The 19,815-nt window shown below is 38.6% G+C and overlaps 1 protein-coding gene across 1 annotated transcript in view; it reads left to right on the forward strand.

Annotated features, from left to right (window-relative positions):
• Positions 1-19,815, forward strand: part of LOC124606719 (phosphoinositide 3-kinase regulatory subunit 4) — a 200,258-nt gene that overhangs the window by 118,539 nt on the left and 61,904 nt on the right. Inside the window, exons 14-15 of the mRNA XM_047138749.1 lie at positions 9,089-9,241; positions 18,376-18,495. Of these exons, the coding sequence (XP_046994705.1) occupies positions 9,089-9,241; positions 18,376-18,495 (273 nt within the window). The remainder of the gene's footprint in view (positions 1-9,088; positions 9,242-18,375; positions 18,496-19,815) is intronic.

Genomic DNA, 19,815 nt, shown 5'->3' on the forward strand with positions numbered 1-19,815 from the left:
CTGCCCCGTTCCCTTCAGGAATTTTGAAAAGGCTCAGTTTTCAAGGTATGTGTGGGTTCTGCCTTGTTGGATACCTTTCTACAGAAAAACGGTGTGCCTCAGGGTTCGGTCCTGAGCATCATCCGCTTTGCTATCACCATTAACCCTATAATTGCCTGACTCCCATCAGGCATCTCCAGCTCCCTTTTCATTGATGATTTTTCCATCTATTGCAGTTCTCCACGGACCTGTCTCATGGAGCATTGTCTTCAGCGATGTCTCGATTATCTTTACTCGTGGAGCATCGACATTGGCTTTCATTTTTCCACTGACAAAACCGTTTGTATGAATTTCTGGTGGCACAATTAGTTTCTTCCACCGTCTTTACATCTTGTGCCTGTTGCTCTTCCATTTGTTGAAACTACAAAATTCCTGGGACTCATGCTTGACAGGAAACTTTCTTGGTCCTCCCATGTGCCTTACCTGGCAGCCCGTAGTACGCAGTTCTTCAGTTTCCCACGTGTCCTCAGTGGTACTTCCTGGGGAGCAGATCAACCCACCCTTCTCTGTTTGTACTGATCCCTTGTCCGTTTGAAACTAGACTGTGGGTGTTTTGTTTATGCATCTGCACATCCGTTCCCCTTATGCCGTCTCCATACTATCCACCATCATGGCATCCGTTTGACTTCTGGTGCCTTTTACACTAGCCTGGTTGAGAGTCTGTATGCAGAAGCTGCAGAACTACCATTGTCCTACCACAGTGAATTTCTACTCAGCAGATATGCATGCTATTTGTCTGCCAGACGTGGCCACCAATTCCTTCTTTGAAGATTCCTTTGATCACCAATATGGGGCACATCCCTCTTCTCTGTTACCTCCTGGAGTTCACTTTTGGTTCTTACTCCAGTAGCTTAACTTCACGGTATCTGCAACTTTCCTGATGGGTGTAAACCCTTCACCATCTTGGCTTCGTGCTGCGGCCCATGTTCACCTTGGCCTTCATTCGCTTCCTAAGGAGTACTTCAGCCTTGCTTTTGTTGCCTTTAGTTTCACGACCTGCGCATGGAACTTTGCGGTAGTACCTTTGTGTACGCTGATGGCTCGCAGACTGACCGTGGTGCCAGATATGCCTTAATCATTGGCACTGACGTCTTTTGCTGTCGGCTTCCAGAACACTGCTCATTATTTACAGCAGAGCTCTTTGCCCTGTATCAGGCCATACATTACATCTGACAACACAGGCTTTTCAATTGCATCATCTGCTCTGACTCTCTCAGTGCCCTTCAAATCCTGTGTGTGCTTACACTGTCCATCCCTTAGTGCAATGGGTCCAGGAGAGCTGTCACTTGCTCACCCTTGATGGAGCCACTGTGATGTTTATGTGGGTTCCTGGTCACATTGTTCTGACAAGAAACGAGGCCGCTGATGCTGCTGCCAAGGCTGCAGTCCTCATACTTCAGCCTGCTACTTCTTACATTCCCTCTGATGATCTCTGTGTTTCCATCTGTCGACAGAAGGTGTCACTTTGGCATCACCACTTGTCCTTACTTCATGGGAACAAGCTTCGGGTTATTAAGCCTCTCCCAGCAGCTTGGACGACCACCTCTAGGCCCTCTCCCTGTGAGGAGATCATTTTAGTTAGTTTGCTTATTAGGCACTGTCTTTTTAGCCATTGCCATTAAGTGGTGCTCCCCCACCACTTTGTACTCGTTGTGCTCAACCTTTGATGGTCTGCAATTTCCTGACAGAATGCCCCTTTTTTTAACCACTTATGTTCTCGTCTGTCGTTTGCCGTCTGAGTTACCGGCTGTTTTAGTGAACAACACACAGGCTGTCGAACGCTTTTTACTTTTTATTTGTCATAGCAATATGGCAAAGGCCATTTAATTTTTAATTCATGGCCTCCATTTCTCTATGGTGTATTTTATAGAACTTTCTCCGCATACTTGTTTTTAGCTGTCTTCTCTTCCATCACGTGTAGTCGTTTTTAACTCTTCTCTTTGTCTTAGTGTTCTAGAAATCTGGTGTGGGTGCATACGACACTAGTTGTTTTTGTGCCCTAAAACAAAGCAAACAACAAACCACACTGTTCTAATGGATATGTTTATCACACATCCCACAATGATTTCTGTGGTTATTTCTTGCAGTGTTGTTGTCTGTTAGCCCTGACAACTCTATGCTGCTCTCGGTCGTTAAGTGAAGGCCGTCAGCCACTGTATTGTATGTGATGAGAGGTAATGCGTGAAATGTGGTATTCTCAGTACACTCTTGACACTGTGGATCTTGGAATATTAATTTCCATACTGATCTCTGAAATGGTATGTCCCATGTATGTAGGTCCGACTACAATTCCGCGTTGAAAGTCTGTTAATTACCGTCATGTAGCCATAATCACATCGAACAACTTTTCACATGTATCACCTGAGTACAAATGACAGCTCTGCCAATGCATTGCCCTTTTGTACCTAGTGTAGCCAATACTGCTGCCCATCTGTATATGCGTATATCCCATGACTTTTGTCACCTCAGTGTATTTTATGTATAAAATGACCTTTAAAAATTAATACCCGAAGAATGACTTAAGTGATTCTTACAGATATAGTGCCTATGGATTGATCTCTATGAGTGCTATCGGATTGCTATAGTAGATTTTTGTGAATATCGCATATTTTAAATTACAGACTGGAATTACATTGTGAGCACAAAAACTTGAATTATCCCTTAAGTAAAATAGGAAATATTGCAATTTGCAGCACCATTAATAAAGAGATATTACAAGGGATGTATGAGGTTAATCGGTTGTAATTGTGTATTTTTATTGATAGCATAAAGGTGCAAAGTAGTGTCTACCTGGACAAAAACATTATTTGTGACTAAACCATTTGAGTTACCTAAAAACTACAATCACCATTACAAAGCTGATGAAATTTACACCCTAATTGATATATAATACATGCACGTAACACTAAATGTATAGTTTTGATTATGTTATTGGAAGTCAGAAGTGTGCAAATTTGAGTCACATCAATGCGAAAGTATAAAGAACAGGGGCCATTTTCATGTGGGGGCACTTTTCATTCATCTGGCAGTTGAGGTTCAGATCTGGAAGAGACAAGGTGTGTGAGCAGCAGTAAGTCACGTCACGAGTGTATCGGAAGTATTTCTAAGTATTTGGTTGTTGATCAGTGATTTTCACGTGTTTTTATAGTGAACACTGAAACATTTTCAGCTGATAGTGTACACTGAAACATTTTCAGCTGTGTGGATTTAGAAGATTTCACATCAGGTGAACAGGTTGCATTGGGGACTTCTGATATTTGTATCTGTTGATAGTTAATACTTTAAAATATTTTCAACATGTGTTCTCTGAATGTTTGGGGTTGGGCAACATAGTCTAAATTTTAAAAACTTTTCTGCGGTTGACTTCAGGAGTGATCTACAATTAGAATTTCTTTTGTTTGCGATTACTGAACTTTAACTTTAGACTTGGGTCTAAAGGAGCTTCAATTATTTTTGTGAATGTTTGAAGTTTGTTAAAAATTATGAAATGATGTGAGCTGTGAAAATTATTTTGCCGCAAATTCCTAGCTGCGTATGTTGAATGTGTAACTGAATTTATTTAGGGTTAATTCAACAGGTGCATTGGTTGGCCCCTGGGCTGCGACATAACCGACATTTTAGAAATCCTATCATGTGTTAAGGAGTGCCTATGAACGGAGTTTTTCTTGCTTTTCAATTTTTTTTATTTGTGCTGATGCATATGGGGGCTCATGAGTCATTAAAAGTAGCTTATGTTGGTTTTGTATGACAATCAGCAAGAGAGACACATTTTACATTACACAGAAACAATTCTAACATCACAGGAAGGAAACATGCAGTTTCCCCATTTTGACAAATTAGATTACTTGAAAATGAACCATGAATAACATTCGTCCTTACTCCTTTTGTAAAGTATTGTTCATTCCTGTAGAAAAGTATCCCTTTACTTTGTTAATGTGAAAATCACATAGTAAAAAATGTTTTCTGACAAATTTGCATTTCTGGGAAGACTCTGTCAGTTTGTTTCCAAGAATGTCTTCAAAGTAGTGGGGTGCTAATATCCCTGGTGGAGACATGACATGCCACACACAAACTTTTATAAAGTGAAGAAGTTGTTGATGCAATTACCATAACTCCAACCTTCATAGGTGTGCTTGTTGATATAACCAACAAGTGAAAATGAACATCATTCATCCATAAATTGTTTCCATTGTCATCACTATTAATTAAATAATAAAGTTCTTCACAGAATCACCTTCAACTCACGTAATGTTTCTTTAAGAAACTTTGTGATTTATGAAGACTGTGTTGCAGGTCAGGGCAGTAGCTCAGAAACAGCTCTTCTGTGAACAATGCTCTTACTGACTGTCCTCGAGACATGACTCACAGTCCACACTCACAGCTTCAATTCTATCAGTAAATCTCTCCAATTTCCCAAACTTCACAAAGCGCTCCTCCCTCACTGGCTCAGCAGTCCTAAAAGAAAGAATACTATAGAGAAATGGCTTAGCTGCAGCCTGGGAGTTTTTCCCAGTATGAAACTTTCTCTCTGTGGTGGAATATGTGCTATTTTGTAATTTTATGACAGATTTAGGAACACCTTGTGGGCCCAGTGTGTATGCCCGTGGGCCTCATTCATCTTGTTTGATTAATAAGGTAGAGGGAAAATGCAGGCAGTCTGCAAAGAAGATCGCCTAGAAAACGGCTGTGTGACCTGTCCTTGAATGTTGCTCAAGCATGTGGGATTCATACTAAATAGGACTAACAGGGGAAATGGAACATATACAAAAAAGGGCAACATAGACAGTCTCGTTTCTTTGATTTCTGGGAGAGTGTCTCGAAAATGTTGAACTGCCAGACATTTGAAGATAGTTGTCAACTATGCTGTCAAACCCTACCTATGAAGTTTTAGGTGGCAGTATTAAGTGAAGAATCTGGGAAATTGAAACTGAATGTATTACAGCCCCTGTGTGTCTCTCCCACAGGGGCTCTGAATACAAGTTAGATTCATCAGCCCACATACAGATGGAGGCATCTAGGCAGTCATTATTTTTGCATTCGATAGTTAAAGATGATTGGGAAGAAACCGTAATACGTTGTACAATGGAAAGTACCCTCTGTCATACACCTCATTTTGGTTTGCAGAGAGTTGACATAGATACAGGTTAAAACAGTGTCTCTTGCTGGAACTCGATCCCAGTCTGAGATGCTTTTGTCATCTGTCAGCAAGCTACAAAACAGAGCACTTTCTGGTACACAGTGAAAGATCACTCCGTAAATAACACCTAGGCTGTAGCTGAGCCATTTCTCTGTGAGATCCTTTCTTCCAGGAGTGCATGTCAAGTGTGGTGTGCGGGAAAGCATCTATGAAACCAGGAAAGTCAAAGAGAGGTTCTGAAGAACTGAAAGTATGATGGATGACAAATTGTGTGTGGATATCTCAGTCAGTAAAAGCATTTTGTGCAAAAGGCAAGGTTCTGAGGTAGAGTCCAGTCTGGCACACAGTTTTAACCTGTCTGAAGTTTCAAAGCAGCACATGCTGCTGCATCATGATAGAATAATTCCAGTGTCTTTAACAAACTTTATCACTTGAATAGATAAATATCTATATTATTGTGTAAAATTTGGCTAATTGTATCTTGGAAAACGCAGGTAGAAGCCAATGTCAGTCAGCTGAGCAGTGCAGCTTCATCTAATTACAACACTTAAATGCTCAATTTTTTTGGGCGTACGCCCAGTTTTTTTGTTGTTGACAATGTCTCTTCAACCTTCTCACCCAACATTTTAATTGCACAGCAGTCAGTATTGATGTGTTGCACTGAATTTTAAAATTATTGCAGGAGGCACTACACTCAACTCTTATTAATGGTTGTAGAACATATCCAAAAGCAGTCCTGTCACAACCCAACAATATAGCATGATTTCAGTTCCATATAAAATTTCCCTTCATCCTGCCATGTTGCCTGGATCCAGTTTTAGTTTATAGTGGGCTATACTTTAATTGCACCCACAGCAACTGGTGTCCTGGTATTTGCTCACACTGAAACTGGTTGTAAAAGGATGTGGAATGTAGAAAATATTTGCATCTGTCCTTGGGTCGAGAATGTTATGGGATCCAGCAACTAATGATGATGATAGGTAACAAGGAAAGAATGTTGTTGGACAGTAATTTGTGGCTGCCTTGCCAAAACATTTATGTTATGGTATTTATGGTTATTATCATAAAAGTAATCCTCATCCAACATTGTAGACATTACGGAACCATTAACAAATAGCTGTTTGAAGGTGGGGTAGATTTACAACTAAAAAGTAGGGAAGAGGAGAAATATACAAATCTGCTTATCTTCACTTACACTACTGCAAACTAATCCATGTAGAGCAGACTTTCAGAAGTGATTGGCACATCTGTTGTTTTTAAAATTTTATAATTTAATTGAATGATGTTTGTCATTATTATTGCAAGAGAATTTCATTTAGTTTAAATGCATTGTTAGAAAAAATGTTTTATTGTAGGTAATGAAATTTAACATGATGAAAAAATCTTTTTTGGAGGTTAAAAATGAAGGTGCTAAACACTTTTTCTTGCTGCTGACTATTTCTTTTCTTTTTCTTCTCCTTTCCCTTCTTCCTTCTCCCAATATTTCCCTAATCATCGAATTAATTGTTCCCCACCTGTGCAAACTGAGATATACCATATATTTTTAAAATGTTGTTGTAATTGAATGAATGTAACAATTGAATTGATTTAAATGCACTGAAATGAAGTGAACAGAGTGACAACATTGAAATCACTGAAGATGAATGATATGGGATGATATCAAGGTAAAATTTCAGATTTGCTAAATCTGTATTGCAACAAGTGTATGGTGACAGTTGAAAATTTATGCCAGGCCAGGACTTGAATCTGGATTTCCTGTTTATAATGGGGAACTTCTTAAACCATTAGACCTATCTATACTTTCAGGCCAGACATAAACTTTCAGTGCCATTGATGTTTCCATGTTCATTTCGGAACACTACTGTCAGAGATTCTCCCATGGGGTATGTGGGAATAGCTTGATTGCTGTTGAGGCATGCTCAGATATCCTGATGGTTAAGGCAACTGTTCACAATAAGAAAGGAGATCTGGGTTCATGACCTGGTTTGGTCATGGCATCTCATTTCCCATGTAATGACTTTCACTTCTTTATTGCATGAACTACATTTGTAGTGTGTAAATTAAAAAAAAAAAAATTTCTGTGTATTTGTGAAAACACCTTTGAAATTTTGTAGGGTGGGCACAGCTGTTTCACGTGTCTGCAACATGATTTTGTCTTCGTAGCACTGTAGACAGCTATTGTTTTCACCTACCGCCGCAACATGATTTTGTCTTCGTAGCACTGTAGACAGCTATTGTTTTCACCTACCGCCATTTGTGCACACAGTTGAAAGCTGTCAAAAGTGGTGACAGATATCAGGGATTTCCTTAACTTGACTCGGGATTCCTTAACTTGATTCGACTACAGGAGTGTCTTGTAGTAAAGAATAAATGTATTAAAACTTCATGCATGATGTAGCAACACATCTAGTGTTTATGACATCATACATCCTGAACTCTTTATTATACAATGATATACTTGTGTTGGTGCATTCAGTGGCATACGTGGATACTGTCTATGAAATTTTTTGCAAATAGAATTAGTAGCCAGAAGTAATAAATCTAAATGTCAAGCATAGGGAAAGGAAAAAATAATTTTGTTTTATAGCCAAATTCAGTGCTATTTTTGCCACATTCAGTGATATTTTTTGCCAAAATTGGTGTTATTTTTTGCCGGATTCATTTCCTGTTTGCATATTACTTAATACTTTTGCCAAATTCGGTACATTTTGTCACATTCGGCGTACTTTTTAGTCAACTTCTGTCTTTTCTTGCCACATTTGACATCATTTTCAGCCAAAGTCGGTGGTGTTTTTTCCAAATACTGTGTAATCTTCTTTCACCAAATCTGTTGTCTCCTGATAAATTTGGTGTTATTTTTTGGTAAATTTGGTGTTGTTTCTTCCAACGTGGGTGTTGTTTATTACAACTTAGGTGTTGATTTTTGCTTATTCTTTTGTCAAATTTGATTTCGTTATCTAATTAGGTGTTATTTTTCTTTCCAGACGTGGTATTATTTTTCTTGCTAAGTTCAATATTATGTTTTTGCCAAATTTAGTGTTTTTTTTAATTCATTTTTTTTGCCAAATTGTGTCAATTTTTTTGCCATGTTCGGTGTTTTTGTATAAAATTTGTTGTTATTGTTTTGCCAAATTCAATGTTTTTTTTTGGAAATCTGATGATGTTTATTTTGCATAATTTGTTGTTTATTTTGCCAAATTTTGAGATTTTCGCCACATTCACTGTTTTTGTTAAATTTGCTACTGCTTTTTGTCAAATTTGCTTCTTTTCGTCAAGTTCTAGATTATTTTTTGGCAAATTTAGTGTTTTTATGCCAAATTCTGTGTTATTTTTGCTAATTTCAGAGTTATTTTTGTTGTGACATTGAAGTTCACTACATGGGAAATGAACTGGCTCTAAGATTACACGAACCTCAGCCATGATTAAAAGTCAGAATGGAATGTTAACATTCCATAACTATCAGTTCTGAATAATAGTGAACTACTGTCCTCAAATTTATAAAACTTAAATACTGCAAAATTATAAATGTCAAGATATCTCGTAAAAATTGCCAACTTCATGTTATTTTGCTCAAAATCATGAATTTGGTGTTATTTTTCACGTTGTCATTTATGCAAGCTTTTCCTGTCCCTAGTCATGCATGATGTAGCAGTTTTCTACACATCTCATTGTTTAGGGTGTCATTTTTTCTGAATTACTGTCACAGTGACTGTTGCCTGATAGTCAGGAATATGTGTACCAAATTTGATTGAAATCAGTCCATCTGTTTAGGAGATGTAAAATGTACACTCATACACGTATCATTTTTAATATGTATGGATTGTGTATTTTCCTATAAATTTGTATGGAGTACAATATTGGTGTAGTGTAATGTTTGGAATGTTTTCTGAAAGTATTTAATATTTTTTATAGGGTTTGACTGATCCTGAAGAATTTGTTATTGTCAAGGCTATAAATGCAATGAAAGCACTCACTGAACTGAGCCTCTTGCAGAAGAGTGCATTGTATGAGCTCCTCAAGGATACAACATGTTTCTTAGTCCATCCTAATCTTTGGATCATTCAGGTAACCTCTCAGCAACATAAAATTATCTTTTATAGTGAGTATTGCTACCTTTCCATGGAATTTTGCTTAAGTCTTTAATTTTGTGTAAGTCATTAGTGCAGCGTATAATACTATTCTTCCATATTTTTTGTTTATTTTGAAAGGATGAAGTCCAACAGTGAAGTTGCAAACTCAGTTAAAGATTTAGAAAATTGTTGTAGCCATCAAAATTACAAATCTCAGTTGCGTCTTAGTGTGCTGAAATGAGTGTTAAAAGAAAGGTGAAAATGCGGAAAAATGTAAAGATTTGCCATTGGGAAGAATAAGTCAGGGTGTATATGACCTGGGACAACCAAGAAATCTGGGCAAAACCCAGGAATTTTATCAGCCAGGAGAAAACCTGGGAATTTTTCGGAATTCTGGGAATTATTCATTGTTTTAGTTTTCAGCTAAATTTTTGTCATTTTGATTGGTAAGGACTGATACTCCAACAAAGAATATTACTGTATCCCGCAACTGCGAATAATACTGCAGCACTAAAACATAAAAGAGAGAAAAAAAACTATAGTTGTAAAGAAATTGCACCATTTACAACAACAAAACACCATGCACACACAAGCGTCTGCCAACAGCAAAATTTGTCAAAGGCCTTAGAATGAAGACTGCGCACACTTTGTAACAACAAACTACTTCCGATGAGAGTGCCATCACAACTGTTTACATTAGGTTCATTTGAGCAGTTGCCAGTAGGCTCATGCACATGTGCAGTTCAGACTGGAAAAACTTTTCTGGTGTGCCCAAGCTGGCAGATTCGCACATGTGCAGAGCAGTCTGAGTTGTAGTGGGGAGGGGGTTAGTCTCCATGTCACTGTGTTTGCATTTAGTGATTTTGCTGTGTCCTCTTCATCTACAGGTTGAAATATATTACTATTTTCAGTTCTCTAATTTTATTTTATTTCCACGCTTTTGGCAGTCAAGCAATAATTGTCTTACATAACAATGAAGCTATATTTGTCAGTTTGTTAAAGAAATTTGGCTTTTATTAATCTTTTCTGCTGAGGCAGTCAATTTATTCGAAATGAAGCATTTTATACCAAAGTATAGGCTAGTTCCAACTGTTCACTGAATTTCAAGTGCACATTTCATCTTCTGGCTTGTATGGAATTATGCCATAATAAAGAACCAAACATGTGATAGTACAGTAATGGTATTCCAAGAAAATTTACAACCAGAAAACCACACTGAAAAGCTTAATATCAGACAAACCAATGTGCGCTTCAAGTCAAATTATACATTTTGGTATGGTTTAAGAAATTTTGATGCTCTTGGAGTATCCACTGATGTCCTGTTTCTTTTACGACATAATGTAAATTGTCTTAATGCTGTACACATACGAACAAACATGCTTCGTATACCATCGTAGCTGTGCAAGCACTGTAACGCATGTTTCCTGGTGCTCTCTGGCAACTGCTGAAATGAACCTACTTCTAACAGGTCTCGGGAAAATGTTGCGAATGGTGGTTTGAAAAGCATTACTTACAAAGTAAATTTTCTTTTATGCAAGATGAATTACATTACGTGTGAGAATGGGCAATAAATTTCTTAAATCACAGAGTGTTTGACTCTCATTTAAAACTTAACATTTTGACAACTGGGCACTTAGAAGAATTTTGAGTCCATAAGACCAGATCTTCATGTCATTATTTTAAATTTTACTGGCTCATTTGTGTGAAGTCTCATAAAGTGTAACACACTCAAAGAAAGACCAATATTACATGTGAAAGCTTAGCTTTTCTTGTAGCTACACTATGTGTATTAATTTAAACCTTTAACTTGCCCTATTTGTTTGTTCACACTAATTAACAGTGATGTTGCTATTGGCTGACTACATCACGTGTCCTATGTTCTGAATATCTGTTGTCAGTGGCTAGCAAAATCACGTGACATGAGGTATGATTGTCTTACAAAAAGGGCATCAAAATCTGCACATCAAAGATCTTTCCAAGACTTTTTTTTTTTTTGCTGGGTTTCTCATTCTAAAGTGGCAATGAGAAGTTCTATGCCAGTGTATAAAATGTTAACCATTCAAAGGATTGATAAGTTGTACAGTTCTGTGGGAAAATGTACGGTCACTTAACACGGAAAAAGTGTATTTTCACCTGGGAAAAAATGTATTTTTTACCTGGGAAAAATTCGGGAATTTTTTTTCCGTGCGCACGTATACACCCAGATAAGTACATCAGATTTTGTGGTCAACATAGATAAATAATTAAGTTGAAAGGTTGTTGAGCCAGTGAAGTGTCATAAACAGAATTCAAATTAGAAAAACTCAGTAAAGCACCATTGGGGAACTCATTCAAATAGAGAATAATAGTTGACAGCAAAACATTCAAGGATTATAGGGAAGAGGTAAAAGTTACAAGGTAAATTTAAGAAAATTGGGGCCGGGGTTCAGAGGTAAATGCCATGAAAAGAATATTGAAACTGGGGAGCCCATTAAAAGGAGAGGGGTACTTGTAGGTAGCATTTGCAGAGAGTTTGAGAAAAAAAAGAATGAAAGAAAAAGAAGTAGAAGCAGCAGGAGAAGGCAAGGAAGGAGTAGCAGTTGAGGAATTAGGTGGGTTTGATATGTATTGCAAAGGGGTTGATACGAGGGCAGTTCAATAAGTAATGCAACACATTTTTTTTCTCGGCCAATTTTGGTTGAAAAAACCGGAAATTTCTTGTGGAATATTTTCAAACATTCCCGCTTCGGCTCGTATAGTTTCATTGACTTCCGACAGGTGGCAGCGCTGTACGGAGCTGTTAAAATGGCGTCTGTAACGGATGTGCGTTGCAAACAACGGGCAGTGATCGAGTTTCTTTTGCGGAAAACCAGGGCATCTCAGATATTCATAGGCGCTTGCAGAATGTCTACGGTGATCTGGCAGTGGACAAAAGCACGGTGAGTCGTTGGGCAAAGCGTGTGTCATCATCGCCGCAAGGTCAAGCAAGACTGTATGATCTCCCGCGTGCGGGCTGGCCGTGCACAGCTGTGACTCCTGCAATGGCAGAGCGTGCGAACACACTCGTTCGAGATGATCGACGGATCACCATCAAACAACTCAGTGCTCAACTTGACATCTCTGTTGGTAGAGCTGTCACAATTGTTCACCAGTTGGGATATTCAAAGGTTTGTTCCCGCTGGGTCCCTCGTTGTCTAACCGAACACCATAAAGAGCAAAGGAGAACCATCTGTGCGGAATTGCTTGCTCGTCATGTGGCTGAGGGTGACAATTTCTTGTCAAAGATTGTTACAGGCGATGAAACATGGGTTCATCACTTCGAACCTGAAACAAAACGGCAATCAATGGAGTGGCGCCACACCCACTCCCCTACCAAGAAAAAGTTTAAAGCCATACCCTCAGCCGATAAAGTCATGGTTACAGTCTTCTGGGACTCTGAAGGGGTTATTCTGTTCGATGTCCTTCCCCATGGTCAAACGATCAACTCTGAAGTGTATTGTGCTACTCTTCAGAAATTGAAGAAACGACTTCAGCGTGTTCGTAGGCACAAAAATCTGAACGAACTTCTCCTTCTTCATGACAACGCAAGACCTCACACAAGTCTTCGCACCCGAGAGGAGCTCACAAAACTTCAGTGGACTGTTCTTCCTCATGCACCCTACAGCCCCGATCTTGCACCGTCAGATTTCCATATGTTTGGCCCAATGAAGGACGCAATCCATGGGAGGCACTACGCGGATGATGAAGAAGTTATTGATGCAGTACGATGTTGGCTCCGACATCGACCAGTGGAATGGTACCGTGCAGCCATACAGGCCCTCATTTCAAGGTGGCGTAAGGCCGTAGCATTGAATGGAGATTATGTTGAAAAATAGTGTTGTGTAGCTAAAAGATTGGGGAATAACCTGGTGTATTTCAATGCTGAATAAAACAACCCCTGTTTCAGAAAAAAAATGTGTTGCATTACTTATTGAACTGCCCTCGTACGTGTTGCAAAGGTCAGGGTACTGATTGTACCATGAATGTGGTTGGATTTCAACTATTGCAACACTCAAAACGATTGTAGCTACCATATTTACTCGAATCTAAGCCGCACTTTTTTTCCGGTTTTTGTAATCAAAAAAACCGCCTGCGGCTTAGAATCAAGTGCAAAGGAAGCGCAAGTTCTGAAAAATGTTGGTAGGTGCCGCCCAACTAACTTCTGCCTTCGAATATATGTAGCGCTACACAGGCATGCTCTGTAGGCACAATGATAAATACTGCCGCCAAAACCTCTGCGTCAGTAAATAAATAAAAAAAAAGGGTGGAAGACGAGCTTTTTTTCTCTGCCCCGAGTTTCGACCACTGAATTTTCACACATTATCCAACGAAGTAAATACAAATTCCATATTGTTCATCTTCGAATGTAGCAGAATTTCAATGTACTACGAAAATCCGACTGGCAAGACTGTTTGGGATGTTTATCAATATGGCCAACTCTACGTTCTGAATTTTTTCCTACCCGGTGAGAAGAGATGGTTGCTAATAGGAACCTGATGAAATGTGAATCACATGCAGTATTCTCTTCACCATAAGAATAATACGAATATAAACATTTTGTCATGTATTCTTTCGTGTTTGCTGCTATCTCATTTAAATGCTGTCTGCCTAATAAACTACGAAAATAGAGTGAGACAACAGCAAACGCGGAAGAATATACGTATCGTGTCATGTTTATATTCGTATTATTCTTATGCGTAATAGTCATACAGTCAGAAACGAAGCACGGGAACTGACTAGATTTTTAAATCTAAGATGACTCTAATTTCTGTGCAGAATTTGATGTACTAAAGAAGCGGCTGCAAAGATTTTCAAACGGAAAAAATTTTTGCCTAACTCTCAATTAGAACGTGTTCTATCATACGAAGTCTATTATTTGGTTCTTGTTGATCATTATCACAGAAAGCAGCAGTGTAAGTAACAACAAATAGCAGTCTCTTGCCATTGTTACGCTAATGAGACTATTCCTCTCTCTCTCTCTCTCTCTTTTTTTAATTGTACGCGGCGGTAGCGCGCACAAAAGCAAGCCATTCTGCGAGCGGCGACAGGCTGTAAACACGCACTATCAGAATGCGACAAACAATGCATGACACAGTACAGTATTGCATTTTCAGCTTAGAGTGACGTAAACACCTATAACAAAGAAAACGGCACTTATCAGATCAAAGCAAAATAAGCAATCGATTCAAACCAGACAAAGCACGTAAAAAAGGAAGGGTACCCGTATAAATACGGACGGAGCGCCTGACGCATAGCAATGGCTACCTGGTAAAGCTTAACTGCTAAGCTTACGACTCGAACCAAACTACTGTAGCTGTATCGTCATTCATTCGACCTAAATTGTGCCTCATATTACAATGGACCAACTTTGTTTCGATTTGGAAGTGCGGCCTAAAACTTTTCTCTCCCCTTGAATTTCGAGTCTCAAATTTCAGGTGCGGCTTAGATTCGGGAAATTTTTTTTTCCTTTATTTCGAGTCTCATTTTTCAGGTGCAGCTTAGATTCGAGTGCGGCTTAGATTTGAGTAAATACGGTACTGCAGCCGTCATCTGGTATGTTTTGTGTTAGTGCACAAGTGTCAGTTTTCCTGTGTGCACCAAGTAGTTTGTGCATTTTGCTAGGGGCACAGTGTTTTGTTCTCATGATGTGCAGAGCTTTTATTCCTTGTTTTGTCACTTCCTATGTACAATGTACCTAGTAATGCAAGCAAACAATATGCTCACTAAGCACAGCTGATCTGTTCTTGCATTCCTAATCTTGTGAACACAGTAGCTAGCATTCATCCTTGTGAGGTCTGTATTAAGCATTGTGTGATCAAATAAAGTTCTGTTGTTGTGTTGAAGACATTCTGGTGTGCATGTTATTCCTGTAGTAGGTGTAGTAGAGTCTCAAGGCATGATTCTCATAAACACGGCCAAAGGATTGAGGTTACAGTCATGACATCACACGAAGTTAATGTAGAGTTATATTGTGTCTCATCAGGATGTGTAGGGCGTATGATAATTATGTGTTATATATGGTGGTTTATAATAATTGTGTGTTACTTGTTGTTGTTGTTGTTGTTGTTGTTGTGGTCTTCAGTCCTGAGACTGGTTTGATGCAGCTCTCCATGCTACTCTATCCTGTGCAAGCTTCTTCATCTCCCAGTACCTACTGCAACCTACATCCTTCTGAGTCTGCTTAGTGTATTCATCTCTTGGTCTCCCTCTACGATTTTTACCCTCCAAGCTGCCCTCCAATACTAATTTGGTGATCTCTTGATGCCTCAAAACATGTCCTACCAACCGATCCCTTCTTCTAGTCAAGTTGTGCCACAAATTTCTCTTCTCCCCAATCCTATTCAATACTTCCTCATTAGTTACGTGATCTACCCATCTAATCTTCAGCATTCTTCTGTAGCACCACATTTCGAAAGCTTCTATTCTCTTCTTGTCCAAACTATTTATTGTCCATGTTTCACTTCCATACATGGCTACACTCCATGTAAATACTTTCAGAAATGAGTTCCTGACACTTAAATCTATACTCGATGTTAACAAATTTCTCTTCTTCAGAAATGCATTCCTTGCCATTGCCAATCTATATTTTATATCCTCTCTACTTCGACCATCATCATTTATTTTGCTCCCCAAATAGCAAAACTCCTTTACTACTTTAAGTGTCTCATTTCCTAATCTAATTCCCTCAGCATCACCCGACTTAATTCGCCTACATTCCATTATCCTCATTTTGCTTTTGTTGATGTTAATCTTATATCCTCCTTTCAAGACACTGTCCATTCCTACGGTATGTTGATGATTTTCACTTATGGACCGTCTGACAGCAACTGAATAAAACACAATGGCACTAAATGGCACTAAAATTGTGTTTTATTCAGTTGCTGTCAGACGGTCCATAAGTGAAAATCATCAACATACCGTAGTATTACGCGCAACTGAGGAGGACAGGACCAAAAAATTGAAAACTGTCCATTCCATTCAACTGCTCTTCCAAGTCCTTTGCTGTCTCTGACAGAATTACAATGTCATCGGCGAACCTCAAAGTTTTTATTTCTTCTCAATGGATTTTAATACCTACTCTGAATTTTTCTTTTGTTTCCTTCACTGCTTGCTCAATATAGAGATTGAATAAAATCGGGGAGAGGCTACAACCCTGTCTCACTCCCTTCCCAACCACTGCTTCCCTTTCATGTCCCTCTACTCTTATAACTGCCAACTGGTTTCTGTACAAATTGTAAATAGCCTTTCGATCCAACGTGAGTAGGCCAATGACCAGCGGAGTTTGCACAGAAGCAGCAGTCAGCACTTGGCAGTCAGCACTTCGACAGATCAATGACCGAGCAGACAGGCAATGCTTCCAAGGAGAACAATGACCAGTGCAGTTTGCACATCAGCGGTCAGTGCTTCAGGAAATATCAGCACACTGAACTCATGTGCATGATGTATCTGGGTATGCGGAAGAGGACAAAAGGGCAAAGCTGGCATGTGTGTTGACATTGGTCACATTTTTGCCCAACGTCATAGATCAATGAAGAGTCAGTCGCTGCCCTAGAAACTTCATGACACTGCTGAAAACACTGAATAATTACCTCCAAAAAATGGGCATGAGGGGGTCCTTCGTGGGGAGATTATATTCCAGCCTTATCTCAGTGACAAGCATCTCTCTTAGTGTTGCTTTAGATATTACCTAAATCTTTACAGTTATGATAGTAGACACATATTATAGCAGTAATTCAGTGGGCTTATGCCCTATTTTTGTGTTTTTTCCTCATAATCAGTTTGAGAAACAGTAAAAATTTGATTGTATTCGATTCTTTTGAGGATTTTTTCTTCCTACAAGATGTGGCAATTAACAGAAGCAAATGAAAGTGTACCTCCAAAGCTGATTATTTAAGGATTTACAGATTAGGTTATTTGTACCGATAGGCCTCTTATATTTCAGCTTATTTAAAACATCATTCAGGTCTTTCCACATACTTTCTTCAGTTCATCATCTTGTTATACCTGTTAGGTTTAGATTGTACAATAGATTATCATAGATTTGCTCCTGCTCATGTCTTGTAAGAACACTTGATCTGTAATCTCTCTCATTATTGGATATTTGTTAGTTGGAACAGAATGCCATGGTTTTATAAGGAAAAATAATTTTCTGTTTTGTATATACTATTTTTATGTGAAGCATAAACACATTATTTATCTGACAGAGTGAAAAACTTAGTAGATACTATTCATGTACTGCCATACCAGAAGTCTGACATATTTTTTGAAAGATGAACTCTGAACATATAATGTCTGCCTGAGTACTGAGTACTTAATTATGTTGGTTATTGTAGTGAATAAAAAAGGTCTATGCTTGGCTTGTAAGAAGTCATTAAGGACATCTCCTGTTAGTACGACCCAAAGAATTAGGAATAACATGAAACATTCAGGAATCTAGTAACATGAGTCAAACAACAACTTATAATTGTTTGTTTAATGCATAAAAAATGAAGCCTTGTGTCACTGTCATCCATGTTGGACAGTGGCCTGCCACTAGTCCATTGCTTCATGCTCTGCTAAAGCCCTCACTGGATAGCAGCACTAGAGGGGTATTTGATAAACCCTAAATTCTTCTTGCTTCTCTTAGCTTTCATATGTGGAACTCCTACTTCACCTTGAAGTAGATCCTCAGCTGTCTTCAAGAGACTGATGCCAAGTCCTCCATATGGCAATCAGACATACTGACCGCTCAATTACAGAGATGGACAGTTAAGGTAGACCACAAGAAATGAAATGAGAGTGAGAAAGGTGACAGTTGTTGGTCAAAGACAACTGCAATCGCAAGCAATCGTAAAGACACGATACAGAGCATATACAATGCACAAAACTGTTCAGATTACATCCATTTAATGCACAATTTGAGTGAAGTTTCTTTGAATCTGTAGTTTTTTTTTTTTTTTTTTTTTTTTTTTTTTTGGGGGGGGGGATCAATTATGCTCTCTTGTCTTACAGTTAGTGTATAAATATTTTGTAATCTCTTATATTTCAGTATTTTGTAATTCTTTAAGCAGCTATGAAGAATAGAACAATTTTATTTTGTTTTTCATCTTTTAATAATATGTCTTTTTCTAGGGTGTCGTGGGATTTTTGAGTGCTATAGCTCGCACTTTAAATCTTGTTGATGTGCAGTGTAAAGTAATGGCTGTTATTCAACCGTATCTTAAGAACCAAGTTATTCAAGCTGACAAAGAGGTAAAAGTAAACAGTTCTTTGATCTAGTTGCTCTGGTGTTTTGAGGGGGAATATTGAGAATTAAACAAATGCTTACTGGCTCCTTTGTTTGTTCCATTTGTATAACTGGATTATTTGTGATGTTGCTGTTATTTAAAAAGACAATGAAGGGTCATTAAGTTTTTGTTTTGTTAAAAATGCAGTTAGTTTCTCTGCTTTAAGGGTATGTGCTGTTTTTTTTCAGTAAATATTAATGTATGTAATAATGACTGTTTGTTCTACTCCAACATATACTACCTAACGAACACTGCTATCATGGCAGAGGAACAGTGTATGAAGCCATAAACTCTATGATCAAACAATATTAAAGATCTGCTTCACTTTTATGTTTGCTTGTTTGTACAGTCATTCTCTTAGAAGTATGAGGGTAGGTCAAAAAGTAATGCCGCCTTATCTTTTTTCCTCCTTAAATAAAGTTTTTTAAGTGAAACATTTGAATTCATTGCTATTCCGTAAAGCTTATTCTCCAGTCCACTGCAGTAATAACTTTCTGTGCCAATAGATGTCAGTATTGCAGTTGCTTGTAAAATGGCTGACATTAATGTTCATATTAGACAGTGTTCTGTGGTAGAATTCTTGAATGCAGTAGATGAAACATCCATTCATGAAAGACTGAAAAATGTGTACAGTGATGCAACAGCGGATATCAGCACTCTTAGACGATGAGTTTGTTGCTGTAATGAAGCTGTAGGGCAAACACCAGCGGCTGATGAAACATGAAGCGACAAGCTGAGGACTGCAGTGACTCCACATAACATTCAACGAGTCACTGACACCATTTGTGGTGATCGCCAGGTGAGAGCAGATGACTTGTGTCACATTATCTCCCTCAGTAAAGGCATTGTGATGATGATAACTCACCAACTGGTATACTCAAAGGTTTGTGCAACTTCTGTAACAGGAATGTTAACTGGCCAGAATAAAGAGGGTTTGGGGGGAGGGGGAAGGGGGGGGGCAAAACATGCCTCCCAGCTCTTGCAGTGCTTCTGTTTGGAAGGAGAGGAGCATCTGGAAAAAATTGTGACTGGAGACAAAATATGAGTTCATTTGAACCAGAATCAAAGAGGCATCACAGAAACTCGCTGAGGAAGAAAAAAATTCAAAACTGTGCGACAAGCAGGGAAAGTTGTGGCTACAGTATTCTGGGATACAATTATGACTGATTTTTTGGAGCAGTGAATGCACAGTAAATTCTGTCCAATATCTCAGAAACCTCAAAGCACATTTTCTGCAAGTTCACCCAACAAAAGCTGTGCTGGATGTTCTTCTTTTGTATGACAA

Source organism: Schistocerca americana, chromosome 3 (assembly GCF_021461395.2).
Source record: "Schistocerca americana isolate TAMUIC-IGC-003095 chromosome 3, iqSchAmer2.1, whole genome shotgun sequence".
Taxonomy (NCBI): domain Eukaryota; kingdom Metazoa; phylum Arthropoda; class Insecta; order Orthoptera; family Acrididae; genus Schistocerca; species Schistocerca americana.